Genomic DNA, 23,835 nt, shown 5'->3' on the forward strand with positions numbered 1-23,835 from the left:
TGTACGTCTCCTGTTTGAATAAAATGCATCAACATCATCATGACAGCAGCAATATGTTTGCATGTACCATGTGGTCCTTTTCCTGCTGGGCATTCACAGTGAGAATTTAATGGTTCCCCAGTACATCTATCAATTTTAATTTTATAGTTGAATGTAACCTACAGGTAGAAGGAATTGTATTACTTTCACAATAGTATCAACCTTTAAAAGCATGCATTCATAAAATTTAAGAATGCCTTGTCATATGTGTTTTTCATAACTGATTTGTTATAAATGAGGCCCCTAATTTTATGATTTGAATTATTAATATTTCACATATTTAATGTGGAATTTTATCATTGATGAAGGTCCTTTAAAAAAGTCATTTATATATCAACTACATACATGTATGAAATTGAACTCTGTTGGATATGTCTCATTGTGGAAATCATACCACACTAATTATTTTATGTCAAAGGAAGCCACTAGTACTTTGGAATGTTAGAAATGATCAACATAGTTTATCTGGTTTAATCAGGTAAACATTCATTCAATTTTTGACCACTATGACAAGGTAAATATTTAAATAATGTGCCCTGCCGAAACCGTGACAACTGGTCCAATGTATGTGTTGACATAAAAATATTGAATTCAAGAAACTTTTACAGAGTTAAATGACAAATATATGGACTATATATTATTTGTTTGTATGCACTTACATGTAACAGAGACTTTCAGAATCTAGTACAGATGAATATTGTTTGAAAAAACTGAAGGAATTATAAAAAAAATATAATTTATGCAGCAAATGTGTGAGGCCCTCATGATTATATGCAGTCAAATCCCCCTAGTAGTAAAATAAATGATATAATGTGTTAATTTTCTGAATTTCTATTTTAATGAAACCTTATGTCTCATTGCTGCACCAACAATTCCACTCAAGAAAGTGTTTTGACCACTCTGATAGAAGCTGCAGGCTAAAATTCTATGTGATTCAAACATTTTTTTTCCTTTTTCCAATGCCTTGATATCCCCACTGGCCTGTCGATCTTCTGCCATCCGATATAAGAAGTATCCCTCTATTTGTTCTGTAGTAAGTTTTGGTAGCATAATTTTATGTTCAGGTCGTAACTGTTGGAATCCTGTCAAAGGCCACTGTGGCTCTAATGGTTCTGGCAAGTTAACAGGAACACCTTGGAAGTTTGCATTTCTGTCATAAGCTCTCAATCTGTAGTAAAAATAAAATATGGCACTGCATTTAAAAATTTAAAATATAGTTTTCTCATGTTTAATATCATTCATATTGGTAGGAAAACAACTGGCTTCTCTGTTGCAATCAATAAGTCTAATTTCATACATATCATAAAATATAAGAATACACTTACTTTTGTTTGAACATTGACCAGAGATCACCATTTTCATACTTATCTTTTTTCCAACTTGGACAGTAAATGTGATGAAAATGAAATTGAACAAGAGATGTTATATTGAAATCAACATACTAGCACTTCCCCTAACTGTGACAAATCAAATTAATTCCAACAACAACAGGAAGCATGCCAACTGGAAACTGAAAATAAAAAAAAATGAAATGAACTATAAATTGTAAAAAATCCATTCAATAAATACGACTCATTATTATGCTTCAGACACTTAAGGTTCTCCAAACAGACTAGAGTTAATGTTACATTTGTCCTTAAATATTGAGTGATAGAGGATGAAGATGATTAAAATTCTCTCGTGCCGCAGAAATTTACAGATCATATTTATGTTAACATTTTTTATCTCTTCAATTAATATGACATTTATAAAGGATATTAAAATGAAGCTGACCACACCTCTTTCATCTTTTTAATATGACTTTTTATGATTTATCAAGGAAGGTCTGAAGTTTGTTTAAAGTATTTTTTTATTTACACATTTATTCTGTTGTGAAAACATGACAACACAAACAATCAGGTTCAGGTTTCAATCTTTGCCATTTATTTAGATTACACATTATCACTAGTATCAGTATCCCTTCATAAAATTAAGAATGGATACAGGGAATGTATAGTAGAGTCTAATTAAATTATTTATTCTGGCTAGTGAAATGAACTATTACTCATTAGTACATCAAATATACTAATGAGTTATATACAATAGCGACATAAAATTACCAAAGTGATTGAAATTACAGAGAGCTTATAGTGTCAAGTTGACACTTCTAAACTAAGACTAAAGACTAGAATTAAGTAAAATTAGGTAAATTTAATACATTATTCAGTGGTTCCAAAAGGTTCAAACCAGAATAAATAACAGTATGATGGACCCCCTAAGGCCCTTTGATAGATGACAACAGCCACATCAGGATCAAAACTGAAAGTGACAAGATTAGATACAGGTCTACAAATTTAAATTATATCCCCTTTTTAATCTTTTAAACAAGGTATTCCATGGTAAAACCCTACGTAAGGCCATTAAGTACATATGAAATGCGGTTATTGGGATTATTACAGTATCGTGTATGGGTATTAAATTATTTAGATAACAAGATTCGGGAGATATTGCCATTATTGGCGAGTGATTCAATGATAAAATCAGGATTATGACCTTGTAGTTCACAATCATACACATTCAAGTTTTGAAATCGACAATTGTCATCGTCATTCTGAAGCACAGGTTCAAACAAAAATCAGTCCGGCAGTGGGCGGAGCTTTAAAGCGATAGCGATATCTGTAGGGCTGTATCTGTATAGTAGGATACCTAATTGCAGGATAAAAGCAAAAAAAAAAACCAAATATTTACCGACACAAAAGACTGGGAGAATTCAAGGTATGTAATTGAAATTATTAGTACATCAAACATGTTGATTGTCGTAATTTTGAATGCCATAACCATTTTATGTAAATGTGTTTGTGCTTATAAAATATTGTCTATACTGTCTATTGTTTTACCATAATTAAAAACATAAAAGCACCAGTGACGGATCCAGAACTTATCCTTAAAAGGGGGGGTGGGGGCGCTGACTGACCATAGAGGGGGTCCGCTCCAGTCATGCTTCAATGATTCCCTATATAATCAACCAAATTTTTCCCACCAAAAGGGGGGGGGCCGGGCCCCCAGGCCCCCCTTGATCCGCCTATGAGCAAACACAGTTTTAGGCGGGGCTCGTATACTTTTTCTGCAGATGAATATTTATCTTTATTTATTCAAAATGCCATTCATTTAGAAAAACCTGCTAAACTGTTAGCAATATAAAATAAGAATGACTATTTTTCTATCCTTATTTGAGGCCCCTCATGGGGGGTCCTAGTAATCACATAATCACAATTTTTTTGCCAATCTAATCACATAATCATTAAATATTTGCTTATCTTTAGTAATCAAATGATCATAAACTAAAAATACAGTCCTAGGTAATCAAATAATCATGAAATATTTGGCGTAATAATCAAATAATCATTAAAAAAACGGCCAAGTAATCACATAATCAAAAACCCCATGAGGGCCCTCTTATTTATAAGTAGTTTTCATCAATTTCCCAATGACCCACTTATGCCTACGGCGTCGCACATTTGTTAGCATGACTTTCGATGTATTGTTGATACTAGTATTTGCCGATTTAAATTGGGTGTGGTCACGTTTCTCCAACATTTGGTAATTAGACTAAAATAACATTAGGGATTATGGGGTCGTCTTAAGGACTGGATCTTGATATCTACCTGTAATTCACCTGTTCTTAATCAAAATATTGTTAAAAAGGTAAATATTTTTTTAAAGATATATATGTTTTTCATAGTCTCCCAAAATTGTAAAAGTCGATATAATCTAAGGCAATGATGATTTTTTTCCTTTTATATCAAAAAAGATGTGCATGGTATGATAGACAATGAGACAACTCTCTACAAGAGACCAAATGACATTGAAGTAAGTTAACAATCATACATAAAAAATAAAGATGTGGTATGATTGCCAATGAGAAAACTAGTCACAAGAGACCAAATGACACAGATATTAAAACAAATACAGGTCACCGTACGGCCTTCAACACTGAGCAAAGTCATACCGCATAGTCAGCTATAAAAGGACACGAGAAGCTTAAGACAAATGTTTAACAACTCAAACGAGAAAACTAACGGCCTAATTTATGTACAATATAATGAACGAAAAACGAATATATTACACAGTAACGACAACCACTGAATTACAGGCTCCAACACTCCCCCTTATCTTGAGACATTGGTGCAACAGAACAATAAAAGAACTGTACAAAAACATAAATAAGCAACAAATAATTTAAGACTAAATTATCAATCACTACACATCCAGTATCCGTTAACGTGCGGCCGGAAGCAATTTTTTTGCTTTTTTTTTTTATAATTTTGTTTATTTTTCATACTTAATGTATTATAGATTACAATGTTTCGATCTTGAATAAAAATTAACATTTTATATTTTGAGAGCTATTAAGAATTTATTTATCTTGAGTCATGAAGCTTATATAAAAGTACAAAACGCAGCTTATTTAAAATTCTCAGTCAACTTGCACTAATTGTACACATCGAAAATACTAGTAGTGCACAATAATCACCAAGCCAGTTCCCAAAGTTAAACACTATATATATATATAAAAAAAAAATGAACGAAAAACAAATATGTAACACATAAACAAACGACAACCACTGGATTACAGGCTCCTGACTTGGGACAAGCACATACATAAGCATACCATGAAAACTGGCTACGGCTCTTGTGATATACAGACAGAACGACTAAGTAGATACGGTTCTTCGCACTATAAGACAATAGCTTTCGTTGACTTTTTACATAAATAAAACTTGGCTGTTTTGCATTGGTTTAGATTTTAACTTTTTCATGTAACACAAATACAAAAATATATCAAGTAATAGAATAAATTACAAAAATGAGGTACAGTCAGTGAACATTTCGATTTTTTATGTTACTTTTAATAAAAAAAAAAAATCTTTTAAAAAAAAAAATTTCGAAATTATTTCTTGATATTTTTTTATGAAATTTTCAGTTTGATTAAGATTTCCATTGTCATTACAAGATTTTTTTTGTTCAATAAACTTTTTAATTTTGTAAATCAAATACGGATGAAAATAATTATGTAACAGTTTCGGGTTATACTCGACCAAAAATATATGGTTTGTTAATGTTTTGATATAATTTTTTTTTAACAATATCACTTTTTACAATATTTTAGTTAAGACCTGATATAGGTGAATTACAGGTAATTATCACGATGCCAGTCCTTATGAGGACCCCCTAATCCCAAATGTTGTTTTAGTCTAATTATCAAATGTTGGAGAAACGTGACTAAACCAAAATATCAATTACAATCGTTGTACATATTGTACGCTATGAAATAAATTGTTATCTATAGAATAACATTTTCAAAAAATCCCTGACCTATTTCCGGAAATTTACTATATGTAGTGCATGCGCAGTTTAAGTGTAAAGGTATCGTTAATGCATGTTATTATTTTAAAGTCATTATTTTAAAAGTTTTTTCTTGGATTATCATTTTATTTTAAAGCGAATACATGACAATGAGTGTATCAGGACCTGACGTTGGTTTCACAGACTTTACAGGTCTCGGGAAAGGGCATAGAGGATACGCCCATACTCTTACATCCTTATTTAATCAATGTGACTTTGGTACAGGGGAAACCCATCGTCACACTATTAGCTTCAAAGAAGCATCGAAGAGACTCAGGAAGCAAATGACGGAATCTTTTGAATATATAGAAATACAAACAAGTAGGATGGTTAAAGAATTTAAAATTGGTAAAACACATGTTTGCTCGCAGAATGCAATTAATTTCAATCCAACACAGCCGTCCACTTGGGCCACCTATGGAGGATTACCTCTGAGTTGGGAAAATTATAAAAAGAAAGGATTTGACGGAATGATCGCGTTGGGTTGTGTTATAAAGGATATTATTCCCAAAGTTATTCGCGAAACCAATAAAGCCTTGGAAATGAATTCTCATAGTTATGCAGCTGGATTAGCACAGTCCTTGGTACAGTATTACCTTCTACAAAATCCTGATGACAGGTTACGAAGTGTGACGGTTGAGGATCTGGGAAACAAGAGTGGAAAAGACAAACTTGGTTCCCCAGCTAGTGTAATATATGTAGCATATAAACTAGAACCTAAGACCATCAATGCGGTAAGTCAGAACTTGGTTCCCCAGCTAGTGTAATATATGTAGCATATAAACTAGAACCTAAGACCACCAATGCGGTAAGTCAGAACTTGTTTCCCCAGCTAGTGTAATATATGTAGCATATAAACTAGAACCTAAGACCGCCAATGTGGTAATTCAGAACTTGGTTCCCCAGCTAGTGTAATAAATGTAGCATATAAACTAGAACCTAAGACCACCAATGCGGTAAGTCAGAACTTGGTTCCCCAGCTAGTGTAATATATGTAGCATATAAACAAGAACCTAAGACCACCAATGCTGTAAGTCAGAACTTGGTTCCCCAGCTAGTGTAATATATGTAGCATATAAACTAGAACCTCAGACCACCAATGCTGTAAGTCAGAACTTGGTTCCCCAGCTAGTGTAATATATGTAGCATATAAACAAGAACCTAAGACCACCAATGCGGTAAGTCAGAACTTGGTTCCCCAGCTAGTGTAATATATGTAGCATATAAACTAGAACCTAAGACCACCAATGCGGTAAGTCAGAACGTGTTTCCCCAGCTAGTGTAATATATGTAGCATATAAACTAGAACCTAAGACCACCAATGCGGTAAGTCAGAACGTGTTTCCCCAGCTAGTGTAATATATGTAGCATATTAACTAGAACCTAAGACCACCAATGCGGTAAGTCAGAACTTGTTTCCCCAGCTAGTGTAATATATGTAGCATATAAACTAGAACCTAAGACCGCCAATGCGGTAATTCAGAACTTGGTTCCCCAGCTAGTGTAATAAATGTAGCATATAAACTAGAACCTAAGACCACCAATGCGGTAAGTCAGAACTTGGTTCCCCAGCTAGTGTAATATATGTAGCATATAAACAAGAACCTAAGACCACCAATGCTGTAAGTCAGAACTTGGTTCCCCAGCTAGTGTAATATATGTAGCATATAAACTAGAACCTAAGACCACCAATGCTGTAAGTCAGAACTTGGTTCCCCAGCTAGTGTAATATATGTAGCATATAAACAAGAACCTAAGACCACCAATGCGGTAAATCAGAACTTGGTTCCCCAGCTAGTGTAATATATGTAGCATATAAACAAGAACCTAAGACCACCAATGCTGTAAGTCCGAACTTGGTTCCCCAGCTAGTGTTATATATGTAGCATATACACTAGAACCTAAGACCACCAATGCGGTAAGTCAGAACTTGGTTCCCCAGCTAGTGTAATATATGTAGCATATAAACAAGAACCTAAGACCACCAATGCGGTAAGTCAGAACTTGGTTCCCCAGCTAGTGTAATATATGTAGCATATAAACAAGAACCTAAGACCACCAATGCTGTAAGTCCGAACTTGGATCCCCAGCTAGTGTTATATATGTAGCATATACACTAGAACCTAAGACCACCAATGCGGTAAGTCAGAACTTGGTTCCCCAGCCATTTTTTTTTTGCCAGCTAGTGTAATATATGTAGCATATAAACTAGAACCTAAGACCGCCAATGCGGTAAGTCAGAGTTGGACATTTAAGCTTTATAAAATAAAAACAAAGGATATGGGGTATTCATCCATAACACAAAATAGTATATATGCAAAGCCAAAAAAAAAAAAAAATAGAAATAAAAGGAACAGAGCTCTTATTACAGTTTTTTTTTTTTTAACTCAAAGTCACAATGAGGCCTTCAACTCAAAACAAAGAACCCATCATAGATATAGGAAGATGTGGTGTGAGTGCCAATGAGACAACTCTCCACCAAATAACAATTTAAAAAGTAAACCATTACAGGTTAAAGTACGGCCTTCAACACGGAGCCTTGGCTCACACCGAACAACAAGCTATAAAGGGCCCCAAAATTACGAGTGTAAAACCATTCAAACGGGAAAACCAACGCTCTAATCTATATAAACAAAACGAGAAACGAGAAACACGTATATAGTACATAAACAAACGACAACTACTGTACATCAGATTCCTGACTTAGGACAGGTGCAAACATTTATACACACTTTATGCCTTTTTAGCTAACCTGGCCTGTAAGGTCAAGTGAGCTTTTCTCATCACTTGGCGTCCGTTGTCCTTATTCTCTAAAAACCGACACAAGTAAAGTGAAGACAATGCTATGCAAAACTATAAATATACAAATAATACATAAAATATGGTAGAGCCGAGTTAGGAATGGTGATATATACAATAAGTTATTTTATTGGTTAAAAATCCAAAATTGTAGATTTTATAGATTTTTTTAAATTGGCAATGATTTTTAGCAGAATTTAAAAGGATGGGCATTAATTTTTTTAATGAAATAATATTAAGAATGCACCGTCATCTTGTAAATATTGGACGATAAAATAATCAACGTGTCTTAAATAATATGAACACAGACCAAGGTGAGCGACACAGGCTCTTTAAAGCCTCTAGTTAATGTAGTATGACAACCTCGAGGTTTCAATCATATATACCACCACAGACTCTTCTTTTCAAACAAATACACATATCATAACATCTATTCATTCCTCTATTTTACTCTGGTACTTTTTTTGTGATTAGATTACATGAAATAGCAATTGTAATTATAAAAAGAATAAACGATATATTAATGCATACATTGTATATTTAGTTGCAGGAGTTTGAAATAAAGATCGAACCTGATGGTAAGGTTTAAAATTTGCTAGTAAATACATATATATATATATATATATATAGGCGTAAAATGATTTTCACATGAGCAGATATATATATTCATATATATACTGCAAAATTTTGATGTTGCATATTTCTGGGCCTTTTCTTAGCTCCCCAAATGTACATTAGAATCTATCAAGATTGTGGTCACAACATTAAATAAACAAAATTAATTCAGTTGCTAAAACGAATCAAAATGTCGAAAAATGTAAAAAAAACAAATGAAGTCATTTAGTTTTATCGGTTATATTGGCAGATCGGTGTACGTATTTACATTTGCTGCAATTTGTAGCTGATTGTCTTTGTCTCTTAAAGTCTTAAACAAATTACATGTTTCATTTTTTATCGAAGCTGTGAAATTTATGTTACAAAAGCAGGACGAAGTGATTTTTTAAAGGATTTTACACGGTCTCGACGCAGTTGCTTTTAACCATCATATTCATGATATTCCTTGAAATGTATAGTGGTAAAAAATTACTGACATGAAATATGAGCCTATATTACGGGGCGCCGAATGGGACTCTTGTGGTTTTGTACTCAAAATTCAATTTTGTACGGACAAAAGTGACTTTTGTTCAACAAAAATGAGTTCAGTTTAACAAAATTTGTATCATACTACAAATTTGAAATTTTGTCATACAAAATTATCTATCAGCGGACAAAAGTCACTTTTGTCATGACAAAATTCTTTTTTGTTACACAGACTTGACTTTTGTTACCTAATTTGAAAATTGAGCGACAAAAGTCAATTTTGTATTTAAATTAGTTTAGTTTGGTTTCTGTGAACTAATTTGCATACAAAATCGACTTTTGTTACACAAAATTGACTTTTGTTACACAAAAATTACTTTTGTTACACAAAATTGACTTTTGTTACACAAAATTGACTTTTGTCATAACAAAATTGACAAAATTGACTTTTGTCTCAACAAAATTGACAAAATTGAATTTTGTCTCAACAAAATTAACAAAATTGAATTTTGTGTCAACAAAATTGACAAAATTGAATTTTGTCTCAACAAAATTAACAAAATGAACAAAATTGAATTTTGTCTCAACAAAATTAACAAAATTGAATTTTGTCTCAACAAAATTGATTTTTGTCTCACGAAAGTCAATTTTGTCTCACGAAAGTCAATTTTGTCTCATAAAAGTCAATTTTGTTGTTACAAAATTGAATTTTGTCATCACAAAAATGAATTTTGTCGTCACAAAATTGACTTTTGTCTCAACAAAATTTACAAAATTGACTTTTGTTTCAACAAAATTTACAAAATTGACTTTTGTCTCAACAAAATTTACAAAATTGACTTTTGTTTCAACAAAATTAACAAAATTGACTTTTGTCTCAACAAAAATGACAAAATTGAATTTTGTCTCAACAAAAATGACAAAATTGAATTTTGTCTCAACAAAAATGACAAAATTGAATTTTGTCTCACAAAAGTCAATTTTGTCTCACAAAAGTCAATTTTGTCTCACAAAAGTCAATTTTGTCTCACAAAAGTCAATTTTGTCTCACAAAATTGAATCTTACCGTACACAATTGACTTTTGTGATTAAATTTCCATATCAGGTAACAAAAGTCAATTTTGTATGCAAATATGTTTATATTTGCATACCTTTAAGACAAAATTGACTTTTGTCATGAAAAATATGAATTTTGTCTACAAAAATGAATTTTGTCATGACAAAAATGAATTTTGTCTACACAAATGAATTTTGTCATCACAAAATTGAAGTTCTCACAAAACAAGTCTGTAGCACATAGTTTTGTAAGACAAAAATGATTTTGTTATGACAGAATTGAATTTTGTACAAAACCACAAGAGTCCCATTCGGCGCCCCGTATATATTCCCTGTTGAAATCCCGGTAAATATATACATTAATTAATATTAATTAATAACCACAAACAAAATGTGCTGGCAATATTGAACAAAATACGCAAGTATAATAAGATGTGGCTTGTTAAATTCTAAGGTGTTGCACTTCATTCTGGCAATGTTTCTGCTATTAGTAAGTACCTCAAGTTCACATATAGAGGGGAATTGGGAATCCTCTTAAATCATGTATATTCTTGCAATTAAACTTTCACTTCATCTCAATTTTAAAGTTCCTTGCTGCAAAATCATTGAGCGACCTATTAACAAAATGTACTTCTGCTTTGATTTTGAAGATTTCATAGTTAATCAGTCAGCCATAGATCTATTAGAAAAGAAACTGTCAGATGAAGGTTTATACTTCCGTGGTGACATATCGATTGATGGTAACTCGTTTTTCCGATCATGCAGTGACCAACTTGAAAGATTAGAAATGCCGTCCATGGACCATACTGAACTAAGACAGAAGATTGCTCAGCAATTGAGAGGGATGCCGACAGTAAGTTGTTTTACATGATACTGATATAGCCGCAAAATGTTTTTTGATTCCTTTACTTTATTTATACCTTTAAAGTAATTTAACGAACTTTATAGAGGAACAAATCGCTACTAAAGTATGTGAAGTGTTCTCAAATCACCTTCCAACTTTTACATTTTGATACGCCTGTTTACGGGATGTATTATGGTAAACTGTTGTCCTTCTGTCTGTTCGTCCGTCTATCTGTCCCACTTCATGTTAAAGATTTTGGTCAAGGCAGTTTTTGATGAAGTTGAAGTCCAATGAACTTGACACTTGGTACACATACTCCTTATGATATGATTTTTCTAATTTTAAAGCCAATTTAGAGACCCCCTCCACATTTTCACGGTCCACTGAACTCAGAAAAATGTTAGCGCGCGGATGGGGCATCCGTGTATTGAGGACACATTCTTGTTATTCAAGTATTTAACATGCACTACTATGATGTATTCTGATTATGAATTTAGTATGAAATGAGTTCAATGTATATAATTTTATTTGTGATTTTGGTGTTTTGACGCCACTTTAAGCATGTAGGCTATTTCTTGACGGCCTGTTTTTGTTGGTGGAGGGAGCCGGAAACTACATCGAGAAAATCATCCTTTTATCCTTGGTTGTTATGAGACGCATTAACTGTTGCTAGGGTGCTCTCTTCGAGGTCCGGGCTCTTGGTTTTATAAATACACCGATTCATTGTGCGAGTTTGGTTATTTGTTAGTTGGCTGTTGACGGATAAGCAACGGAAAGTGAATACCAGCAAATAAAGAACACAGATTTAACAGTAGGAACTACTTAGACCACTTGGTCACTGAGGTCCTTTGTATATACTTTGTACATGTGATGAAATATAATCTTTCTGTGAAATAACTCATAATTTGCTTTTGTATATTATTCCAGGGACAAATTTATGATGCACATTTTACAAATGAAGAATGGAACATATTTATTAAGAAGATCGCCGAAGATGGGGAACACATTGAAGATGTTGTTGTGGAAAAAATGGCAAAGCTATTAAAAAAGAAAATAGTCATATATTCACTATCCTATGCCAATGAAATTAGTAAAAAGTCAATTAATGACGAGGCATCCGGGACTCCTTTGTTACTTGGAAAGGAGAAAGGTTATTACACAAGTCTTGAAAGTAAGGACAAACAGAAAGCATGTCAAAGTAAGTTGAATTGTTATCATTCATTTAAGAATTAAATGCTTCTTTTTGTAAATTCATTGGGGTGTAAAAGCGTAAACCTAATTACATTTTGTATTAAGCGCTTAAATGTGTGAACGGTCAACGCCTTTACAACCCTATGAAATTACCTTATAATAACATTTTTTCGCTATAATTTTTAAAATGAAGTGTTTTTTTTTTATTTACCTGTGCACTTTATTGTAGAAGCACGTGTCAACATGAATGTTACAATTGATTATAAAATGAAGTTGATTAAGGAATAACGCAAGATTGCAGTTAGCCAATCAGAGTAACGTATTATAATGAAACATACTTCTAATGTAATTTTATGGTTTGATTTTATCATTTCGATAAATCTTGCTGGTGTTTTGGTTAGCTCTTAACTGGCAAACAGAATACAGAATATTCTAAGAATCTATAAAATAGACTTTTGTGATAAAGCATCCTTCATGATATCGCAGTTTAACAAAGCATGAACCTCCATTTAGAATATTTAGCATTTACAAGATGATGAAATGAAAAATTATTTCCTTTATTACATTGAATTTAATGAAGGCCTTGGGTGTTACATCATTCGGAAATCCTCGGTAGAATCCGCTACTCTTTGAGAGTACGGAATCGGCCGAGTTGAGACGAATGGGTGTTACATTACAATAAAAAGCTTACCCTCCACAAAAAAAAAAAACAAACCCAGAAACACAAGACAGAAACACAAACACATAAAACAGCAACGTTTTTAACCAGAAAAATTCCAAACTTTTACAATAGTATGCATGTTATTTCAGTTTTGTTCACATATCTAAATACTTAAAGTTTGCATCGTGTTGAAACTAAACAAAAATATGTGATGAGTATACTCATATGAGAAGGTCTGAATGGAGGTTTCAAAATAGACAGTAATGAACAAACAATATAAAGAATAGAAAAAAATATACAGAAGTATGAGGTTCAATTTGTACTTTTTAATTTATTATGTGGAAATTTGTATGAATTTGAATTCGAAGATGCATTTGTAAATAAAGAAGTCCTGATGTACTGTGTATTATAAGTAAGAAACTGTTAGAATTATAATCATTTAAATAAACATCTGTTGTTCTTGTATTTCTCAGAGAGACCAGCGAAGAATGTTCAATTTGCTGACGATGTGTCACTTGCTAAACAGCCAAAACAAGAACAGGAAGTAGACAGGTATGATTTCAAGTTATATATACCCAACATATTCTTAATATTTATTTTTTCTGTTTACAATATGTCTGTTTCTCTGCACACTCATACATCTCACTTGTTTTCATTGTACTGACATTTTTATCATCATCATCTTTTTCCAATAATGTTCAGGAGTCGTGGATGACTGAATATTTACCATGTGATCGGACAAATGCATATGGTTAATCGAACAGCCATAGCAAGAAATTAAATGTTAGAAAGGTTAAACATGTTGGTTATCATAGTTAGTTCCACTTTCCTCACAAATGTTATTTTTTAGAAGTTATTGATTTGCCAGAGATAAGAAAAATATTTCATGTACCCAAAGTATTCTTAATTTTGTAAAACAGAGTATTCCTTTAATATTGTATGATTTCAAGCCTTAGATAAATCGTATCAGTAAACAATAATCAAATCATTCAACCAAATGTTCTTGACAGAGGTGGACTAATAAAACCATTATTGACTAGCAATTTACTCATAATGTTTTTAAGCAAAGTCATATTTAGATATGGTAAGATTCCAAGCCTTGTATAGCAATAAATCAAATTAGTAATTGGTGGTATAGTTTTCTTTTCAATTTAACAACCAACAAATATATCAACCAATAATAATTCAATATTTCAATTCAATATTTTATTTAAGTCTCATCTCTCAATAATATATAATACAACATTACATTAAATGTAAAAATATATAAATATAAAAAGAGAGCCATTCTGTACAGAATTATAAGAGACTATAACATTAAAAATTATATAAAGAATGCATCTATTATAAAACATATTGACATTAACATTATTTACAGTATAAAACATTTCTACGTCTATTTAAAATAAGATTACAGGCTTTGGCACAGCTACGAATCATATTATTATCTGTAAATAAAAACACTAATTTCTGTTTATCATCATAAGACATAAAATCACTATTAAAATGTGTTGCTTCATCAAATAATGTTTTTCTAAAATCATCATACAAAGGACACGATAAAATAACATGGGCTTCATCTTCTAAAACATTCGTACAATTATCACATACTCGATCTTTTAAAATTAATTTTTCAAATCTCCCCGTTTCTATTCTTAGTGGTGCTACACCACATCGAAATTTGGCAAAAGAACTCCTTTGCGAAAATGGCATTGGAATTTTACAATAAGTTTCCGTTTCAAAACTGTTCTTAAACAAATTATATGTGCGAAGTTTGTTACCCCCTTTACCAGATAAAGCTTTCTCTGATTGTAAATTGCCTTGCCACTGTTCGACATATTTACTAAACATTTTAGACATAACAGTATTGACAACTGAGGTACTATCAACATAATCTGTAATGATACACAAATGTTCTGCATTATACTCAGAAAACGTTTTCCTTACATAAAAATTCCAATTTTTTATACACTTATGTATTTTACTCATAATGTCTGCCCATATGAAAATTTTTCTGTTTAAACGCTCAGAACTCATATTGTTCAAACGGCACCATAGTCGAATTAAGTATTGCCATTGTTTTTGAAAGATAGGTATCCACCCCATATCCCCTGCAACTGCAGCATTTGGAGTATATTTACCCACTCCAAGAAAAAATCTGCAAGCTCTATTATGGATGGCATTTATAAAAGAAAAATTTTTGCAACCCCAAATACCAGCACCATATTCAACAATTGGAAGCACCAAACTCTCATATAATTTTGAAAAGACATTATGAGTAACACCACCTAAAATTTTGCACTTGGCTATAACAAGGCCAAGTGCTCTATTTGCAGAAGCTGCAACAGCTTTAGCAGTTACATTATAATCTAAAAATTCACTTAAAACTAAACCCAAATATGTATAAGTAGAAGAATATTCAATGATATCATTCCCACATTTAAATTCAACATGTGACTTATCAACAGAAGGTGTTCTAAAATGCACAATATTACACTTTTTGGAATTGATGGTCATACAATTATCTACACACCATACATCTAGTGCATTTAACAAAATTTGTAATTCTTTTTCATCGTTTGCAAGTAAAACCACATCATCAGCATATAGCAAAATACAAACTTTTTCATCATCAATATCAATACCACACTCATATGATTTCAAGAATGAAACTAGGTCATTAATATATAAATTAAATAACAAGGGAGATAATGGGCATCCTTGTTTAAGACCACTGTTAACATTAAACCATTCTGATAAATGGCCGTTTAATCGTACTGAACATAATATATTTGAATAAATAGACTGTATAGCAGCACAAAAATTTTCAGCCACCCCCATTACATTTAACTTGGACCATAGTATATTTCTATTGATGGTATCATATGCCTTTTTAAAATCAATAAACGCACAGAAAGTAGATTTACGAAGCTTCTTTCTGACTTCAATTATGTTTGTAAGAGAAGACAATTGGTCTATAGTGCTTCGATTTTGACGGAAACCATTTTGTTCGTCGACTAATATGTTATTGTCATCTATCCATTGCACAAGCCTTTCGTTTAAAATATTACAATAAAGCTTATAGGAAACACAAGCTAATGCAATTCCTCTGTAAGACAAAGGGTCGCGCGGATCTGTCATGTTTGCTTTAGGTATAGGATTGATAATAATTTTGTTCCATAATTCTGGCGTTTTTTGGAACCTAAAGCAAAAATCAAATAAATGGTACAAAAACAAAGTTGAGCAATTATTTTGCAAAACTTCAACTGGTAAATTATCAAATCCAGCAGATTTGCCTTTCTTTGCTTTGTCAATGACACTAGCTGTTTCAGCAAACGAAATGGGTTCCGTCAATAAAAAGTCATTAAAAGTATCTTTCGTATATGCATAATTTTGCGTTTCAGAAACCTTGGTTGAAATCTTTTGATTCAGCAAATTACTATATTCCGACTTCCATTTATCTAAAACATCTGTCAGTTTTGAATTAACATTCCCATCTTGATCTATGACCTCCATGGGAATTACTGACTTCCGGTTTTCCGCTACCCCAATTTTACCAATTTTTTTCCAGAACTGCTGTTGGTTTCTTTTTGATTCCAACAACAGGTCCTGCTGCATACTAAACCAATACTTTCGTTTACATTTTTGAACCTCCCTGTCAAAATATTTTCTCTTCTGTACATAAACCGACTTCAATTCAGAAGCACGTGAACTATTATTAAATTTATTCCACGTTTTTTCGGCCTTGCACATATCAACCCATAACTTGTTTAAATCATCATTCCACCAAGGTTTCTTAATTCTATGTTTGATAGTGGTGGTCAAAACACTTCAGTGACAATCATAGTCTTCTTTGGTGTATACAGACATTAAATTTGTAACGGTCCAACCTTGGTTGCAGGTTTTGATTTCTGCTTTTTCTTTTTAGTCAAATCTTCCTTATTTTTTGTATTCATTCTCGATTTTATTTTATCTTATTTGAAAAATTTGCAACAATAAATTACTCGTAAAATTGGGCATCTTACATTTTTTGTTAATAAATTGGTTGTTTTAATGGATTAAATTATATATCGAGAAACAAGGGAATAAATTACATGCTTCAACTATGTTTTTTTGTTTTTTGTTGAAATCATCGTTGATTATGTAAAATTGTAATTAATTGTCACACTTGATATCCACAGGAACGCAGAAGTGGCATCTAGTGGAAAAGTTAAACTAGACAAGGATTCTCACAAGTCTACACCAGTGAAGATACTACAAGCGGGACCATCAACTGAAGGAGCGTCAACTAAAACAAACACAAATCAAGTCAATACACCAACGAAGAAAATAACCAAAGATGAAAAGTTATTGATACTACGCTGTTACCATGCATTAGAGGTGAAAGACTGGGATACATTGGCTGAAATGGTGTACACTAAAAGACACGAAAAATTATCACGTGAAATAGTTCATCATTATGAACAAAATTTAGATCTGAAGACAACGCTAAAGAGCAGAATAAAAGATTACGTAACGAGAGTTAAAAAAGACAAAGGAAAAAACGTGAAGGACCCAGATGTAAAGGCTTTAATACAACTGATTTGATTGCTCACTTATGAATTTCGTATACAGAAAAAATGCATTCAATACGCCATATATTTGTATATGCACAGACAATCTTCCGAAACATTATATCCTGATGAATTTTCGGAATGATATTTAATTCAAAAATGTGTCCAATTCCTTGAGGTGTTTCATTTTTATAGAACTCATGATTGTTTCGCTTTACTTAAGTTCAGTGTATTTTATTGCATAGTGTTGTTATATTGCATAGTTTCATTTAGTCATGCAAGTTCAAATTGCTTGCATTGTTTTGTAATTTAATATGATTCATGTTTCTTAAATCATCATTTTAGTTAAGGTCATTGTTTCGCATTTTTAATACTTTATATAATATATATTTTAGTTTATTTGATTACGTCGCTTTGCTTATATTTTAATATCATTCAGGTTGCAGTCTTGTAATTGACTGCTCAATAGGCTTGCATGCAAAACAGCTGATCTTTGAAAAGAAGAAAAACAAATGCTAAATAGAAAAAAATAGTCCATGTACATATCATGTATGTACTAATGTAATATTGTGATGTAATCGAAAAAAAGTGGGTCATGCCACGAAGAATAAAAAGTTACGTAACCCCGAATTCATATCATTTTTTCTACTTTCTGTTTGCTGTTTTTACTAGGCCGCACCATTTCCAGTAACCATGATATCCTTCCACTTTCCTGGATTGATATCCCCAGAAAGATGCGAGATTTTTTAAAAATCTATATATATGTTTCAATTCAGCATAAACCTATAATCAAACAGAAAAAATTGAGTCCAGAATTTTGTTGAGAAAAAATGGACTATTTTGTTTCCCTCCATGTTTTGGCATGCACCGGAAACTGGAAGTGTAATACAAGACTGGTACCTATGACTTTGAATAAATCATTTACTTAATTTCATTAAGTAGCCATATTTGAACATAAAAAATGCCATTAAAAGAACTGTTTAGTTCTATTAATAAAAATAACCCCATTATTAAACAGTACCCCTTTCTGAAAACAGGCAAAATTTGGAAACCAGTCATGTCTATCAAATGATCTGTTAATCTCATTCTAGTCTATCCTAATGACTGGTTTCTTATTTTTTGGATACTTTAGAGCTAGAAGAGTATTCTTATCTATTATTTTTATTTTTGTCTTTCTCTTTGATTGAACCACATTCAATAGTTTACCCATTCCCCTTTTTTCCTGGAAATCTACCCAAGTGGGCCTCTTGTTTAAGTCAAAAATTGAAAAACTACCCTAAACTTTTTCATATTGAAGAATTTGCTATAATGCAACTATCTAAAGACAAGAAAGACCATATACCTTTCTCTTTTTTGACTATACAAATCTTTATATATGCCTACTATATCATGGTTTTTAGACTGTACTTGACACCCCACTGCATATACAATTTGCAAGAAAAATCAAGAAAAAAACCAAAATGAATACTCAAGTTGGTGTTTTTGGTAAGAATATTGATTACTTTTCACACCCAATCACAAAATCCTTGTCATGATGAATAGTTTTAGAAAAATTCTACTTTGTAAACAAAATTTTAACCAAAATATTGAATTTTTAATTAACCATGCAGTGCAGCAGACAGGAAAACAAGTATAGACTCATGCAAAGTGATTATTGTGTGAAAATCTTTACACAACAAGTTCATTTTATACCTATTCTACAAAAATGTCTACAGTTAAGCCACAAAAATAATAACCCTAAAGAAAAAATATATGCTTTCGTATTTACCTGTCTCTTCAACTTTGCACTGATTTTCAATAAAACTGTGCAACTAGAATTTGTATCACAAGAAGAAGATTTCATAGAGGAAAAAATCTTTCTATGTTCTTTTTAATTTAAAATCATGTATATAATACCATCAAATCTCAATTTGCCTCAAACTGTTGTGCTTTATATCTACTAATACTTTTGAATGGTGTATAGTATAAAAAGGCATAATTATTACATAATTTCCGTTTTTATACGACCGCAAATTTTGAAAAAATTTTCGTCGTATATTGCTATCACGTTGGCGTCGTCGTCGTCGTCGTCGTCGTCGTCGTCGTCCGAATACTTTTAGTTTTCGCGCTCTAACTTTAGTAAAAGTGAATAGAAATCTATGAAATTTTAACACAAGGTTTATGACCATAAAAGGAAGGTTGGTATTGATTATGGGAGTTTTGGTCCCAACATTTTAGGAATAAGGGGCCAAAAAGGGCCCAAATAAGCATTTTCTTGGTTTTCGCACTATAACTTTAGTTTAAGTTAATAGAAATCTATGAAATTTTGACACAAGGTTGATGACCACAAAAGAAAGGTTGGGATTGATTTTGGGAGTTTTGGTTTTAACAGTTTAGGAATTAGGGGCCAAAAAAGGGCCCAAATAAGCATTTTTCTTGGTTTTCGCACCATAACGTTAGTATAAGTAAATAGAAATCAATGAAATTTAAACACAAGGTTAATGACCATAAAAGGAAAGTTGGTATTGATTTTGGGAGTTTTGGTCCCAACAGTTTAGGAAAAAGGGGCCCAAAGGGTTTAAAATTAAACTTTGTTTGATTTCATCAAAATTGAATAGTTGGGGTTCTTTGATATGCAGAATCTAACTGTGTATGTAGATTCTTAACTTTTGGTCCCGTTTTCAAATTGGTCTACATTAAGGTCCAAAGGGTCCAAAATTAAACTTAGTTTGATTTTAACAAAAATTGAATCCTTGGGGTTCTTTGATATGCTGAATCTAAAAATGAACTTAGATTTTTTATTATTGGCCCAGTTTTCAAGTTGGCCCAAATCGGGGTCCAAATTAAACTTTTTTGATTTCATCAAAAATTGAATAAATGGGGTTCTTTGATATGCCAAATCTAACTGTGTATGTAGATTCTTCATTTTTGGTCCCGTTTTCAAATTGGCCTACATTAAGGTCCAAAGAGTCCAAAATTAAACTAAGTTTGATTTTAACAAAAATTAAATATTTGGGCCTCTTTGATATGCTGAATCTAAACATGTACTTAGATTTTTGATTATGGGCCCAGTTTTCAAGTTGGTCCAAATCAGGATCTAAAATTATTATATTAAGTATTGTAGAATAGCAAATCTTTACAATTGCACAGTATTGTGCAATGGCAAGAAATATCTAATTTCACAATATTGTGAAATAGCAAATTTTTTTTTAATTAGAGTTATCTTTCTTTGTCCAAAATAGTAAGCAAGAAATATCTTATTGCAAGAATTTTTTTTAATTGGAGTTATCTTTCTTTGTCCAGAATCAACTTAAATCTTTGTTATATACAATATACAATGTATATTCACTTTTTACTACCAACTGATAAATTTAAATAATCTTTACCATTCAGTGATAACAAGCAGTTTTTTTACATTTTATTTACAGTTTATTTTATGATGTATTTAAATGAGTAGTTATTGTTGCAAACTCCATTAGAATATTTTAATTGAGATTAGTTTTGGAATAAGGGAAAGGGGGATGTGATTAAAAAATTGGGTTCAATTTTTCTCATTTGAAATTTCATAATTAAAAGAAAATTTCTTCAAACATTATTTTGAGAGGATTAATATTGAACAGCATAGTGAATTGCTCTAAGAGAAAACAAAAATTTTAAGTTCATTAGAACACATTCATTCTGTGTCAGAAACCTATGCTGTGTCAACTATTTAATCACAATCCAAATTAAGAGCTGAATCCAGCTTGAATGTTGTGTCCATACTTGCCCCAACCGTTCAGGGTTCAACCTCTGCGGTCGTATAAAGCTACGCCCTGCGAAGCATCTGGTTTCAGTGTAATTTGATACCCAATGATTTTTTTTCTCTTAAAAAATCCTTAAATCATATTTTGTCATTCTTGGCACACAAAAGTCCACATGAGCTACATCCTTGCAGTGAACATATGAAAAACACCCTATACAGGTTGCAGTCTTGTAATTGACTGCTCAATAGGCTTACATGCAAAACAGCTGATCTTTGAAAATAAAAAATAAAAAATGCTACATAGAAAAAATAGTTCCTGTTCATGTATCAAGGTATATTTGTTCCACCTAACAGAAGTTCCACTGTAAACTTTGTTATAAACAATGTCATAATATCTATTCTTGTTGAAACAAATATAAAATTCAATACCATTTATTCTGTTAGGAACATATACTGTAAACATTTATTATATTTATTCCTGTGCAAATAATATATTTTCTTGTTTCCATGATATCCTTCCAATTTCCTGTATTGATATCCCCCAAAAAGATGCAAGATTTTTTTTAAATCTATTTATATGTTTCAATTCAGCATAAACCTATAATCATACAAAAAAAATTGAGACCAGAAAAAAATTCAGAAAAAATGGACCATTTTGATTCCCTCCATGTTTTGAAATGTACCAGAATTATGCACCGGAAACTGGAATGGTAATACAAGACTGGTACCTTCATGTTATCAATAATTTTTTTTTATATATATATATATAAATTATAGGACACATTTAAAGAACATCAACAACACAGTTTAACCACAATAAGAACATGCTTCATATATAACTAATACACATTTGAAATTGATTAATCGATTGGTTAATATATAACGCTACTTAATCGGAACTACTCGGCCTTTCTGATTGCACCGAGAAATGGCGAAAATGGCCGAGTAGTCCTATTGTCTACATCGGAATGAACCCTGAGAAAATAACCAGATATATGACCACAACATCAAAATATTTGTGTAAAGACGCAGTTGTTGATGTTAAATAACTATAGTTCACCAATGTTTAAAAGTCGTTTAAAATGACTAGAATATATGGACCTAAATTAAAAAAAAAAATAGATGATTACATATTAATCGCCTTTTATAATAAAAATGTAATAGCGCTATTCTGTACCAACTTCGTTAGAAAACTAACTTGACAAAATAAGAAAAAAAGTTTTAAAACGTAATCAATACCACAACATCATCAATGTTAATTTCAAGAAAAGGTAAACATAGCCCAGTAGTCAACACTTCGGTGTTGACATGAATATTAATAATGTGGTCATTTTTTTTAATTTCCTGTTTACAAAACTTTGAATTTTTCGAAAAACTAAGGATTTTCTTATCCCAGGCATAGTTTACCTTAGACGTATTTTGGCACAACTTTTTTGGAATTTTGGATCCTCAATGCTCTTCAACTTTGTACTTGTTTGGCTTTAAAAATATTTTGATATGAGCGTCACTGATGAGTCTTATGTAGACGAAACGCGCGTCTGGCGTACTAAATTATAATCCTGGAACCTTTGATAACTATATGTTTAGTGCTAACATATCAGCAAGATGCATATTTTACGATATTCCCGTGCTTGCATTTCCTATCATGATTTTCTTGATAGAGGGTTACTGCTCACAATGAAGCTATTAAACCAAGAGTTCCAAATGGTGAAGTTGAAATCATCCCTTCGTAAATTTTACGAACGCCATCACGAGTTGGTTGACCGTTATGGAATAACCGTTTCACAAATGATATCGGATATGTTCCTTACGTCGTAACTACAATCCCCTTCCCTTTCATGAATTTGACCTACCGAATTAGACTATTTACCGGATTTGTAATCACATAAGCAACACGACGGGTGCCGCATGTGGAGCAGGATCTGCTTACCCTTCCGGAGCACCTGAGATCACCCCTAGTTTTTGGTGGGGTTCATGTTGTTTATTCTTTAGTTTTCTATGTTGTGTCATGTGTCCTATTGTTTTTCTGTTTGTCTTTTTCATTTTTAGCCATGGCGTTGTCAGTTTGTTTTAGATTTACGAGTTTGACTGTCCCTTAGGTATCTTTCGTCCCTCTTTTCCTTCACTATGAAAATCATGTAATAAATATTGCTTTGTCTGTTAGCAGTAAAACCCTTAATAATTTTTTTCTTTCAAATACCTAGTCATAGAAAAAAAACCGGGTCTGATGAATTCCTGTGAATCTCCATTTTCTACTTGTTTTGTAATTCAGAAAAAGATGCTACAAATCTTTAAGGAGTCGTTATTACATATGCAAACAAAGTACAACTTCTATTGAAATGGTATGAAAACGTTAACTAATTTTGAATCATCATTTCGAAAATATGCTGTATTCTATACTCAAACAGATAAATGAAATAAATTTGTCTTGGTTTTTTTCAACACAATTGTCAATTTAGATACAAATATATTGTTGAAGAACGAGATAAATTCTTTCTTTGTAAAA

The 23,835-nt window shown here is 31.9% G+C and overlaps 1 protein-coding gene across 3 annotated transcripts; it reads left to right on the forward strand.

Moving 5' to 3' along the window:
* The first annotated feature begins 1,903 nt into the window (after nucleotides 1-1,903).
* On the forward strand, nucleotides 1,904-18,238 carry LOC134728164 (uncharacterized). Of its 3 annotated transcripts, none has more exons than XM_063592644.1 (7): nucleotides 1,904-1,938; nucleotides 5,522-6,158; nucleotides 8,768-8,801; nucleotides 11,010-11,212; nucleotides 12,131-12,401; nucleotides 13,529-13,607; nucleotides 17,237-18,238. In XM_063592644.1, exons 1-7 carry the CDS (start codon nucleotides 1,919-1,921, stop codon nucleotides 17,640-17,642), a joined length of 1,650 nt encoding a protein of 549 aa, XP_063448714.1. In that variant the 5' UTR covers nucleotides 1,904-1,918; the 3' UTR covers nucleotides 17,643-18,238. The 3 variants fall into 3 exon arrangements, with proteins under 3 accessions (XP_063448714.1, XP_063448715.1, XP_063448713.1); XM_063592645.1 differs by lacking the exon at nucleotides 1,904-1,938 and adding an exon at nucleotides 2,551-2,793; XM_063592643.1 differs by lacking the exon at nucleotides 1,904-1,938 and adding an exon at nucleotides 3,530-3,618.
* Nucleotides 18,239-23,835: the final 5,597 nt, after the last annotated feature.

This window comes from Mytilus trossulus, chromosome 8 (assembly GCF_036588685.1).
Source record: "Mytilus trossulus isolate FHL-02 chromosome 8, PNRI_Mtr1.1.1.hap1, whole genome shotgun sequence".
NCBI lineage: Eukaryota > Metazoa > Mollusca > Bivalvia > Mytilida > Mytilidae > Mytilus > Mytilus trossulus.

Coding starts and splice junctions, on each gene's coding strand:
- LOC134728164 (XM_063592643.1), top strand. CDS start 3,545: ATGACTTTCGATGTATTGTTGATACTAGTATTTGCCGATTTAAATTGG. Junction 6,159..8,767: donor AACCTAAGACCATCAATGCG/GTAAGTCAGAAC, acceptor TTGTATATTTAG/TTGCAGGAGTTTGAAATAAA. Junction 12,402..13,528: donor CAAACAGAAAGCATGTCAAA/GTAAGTTGAATT, acceptor TGTATTTCTCAG/AGAGACCAGCGAAGAATGTT.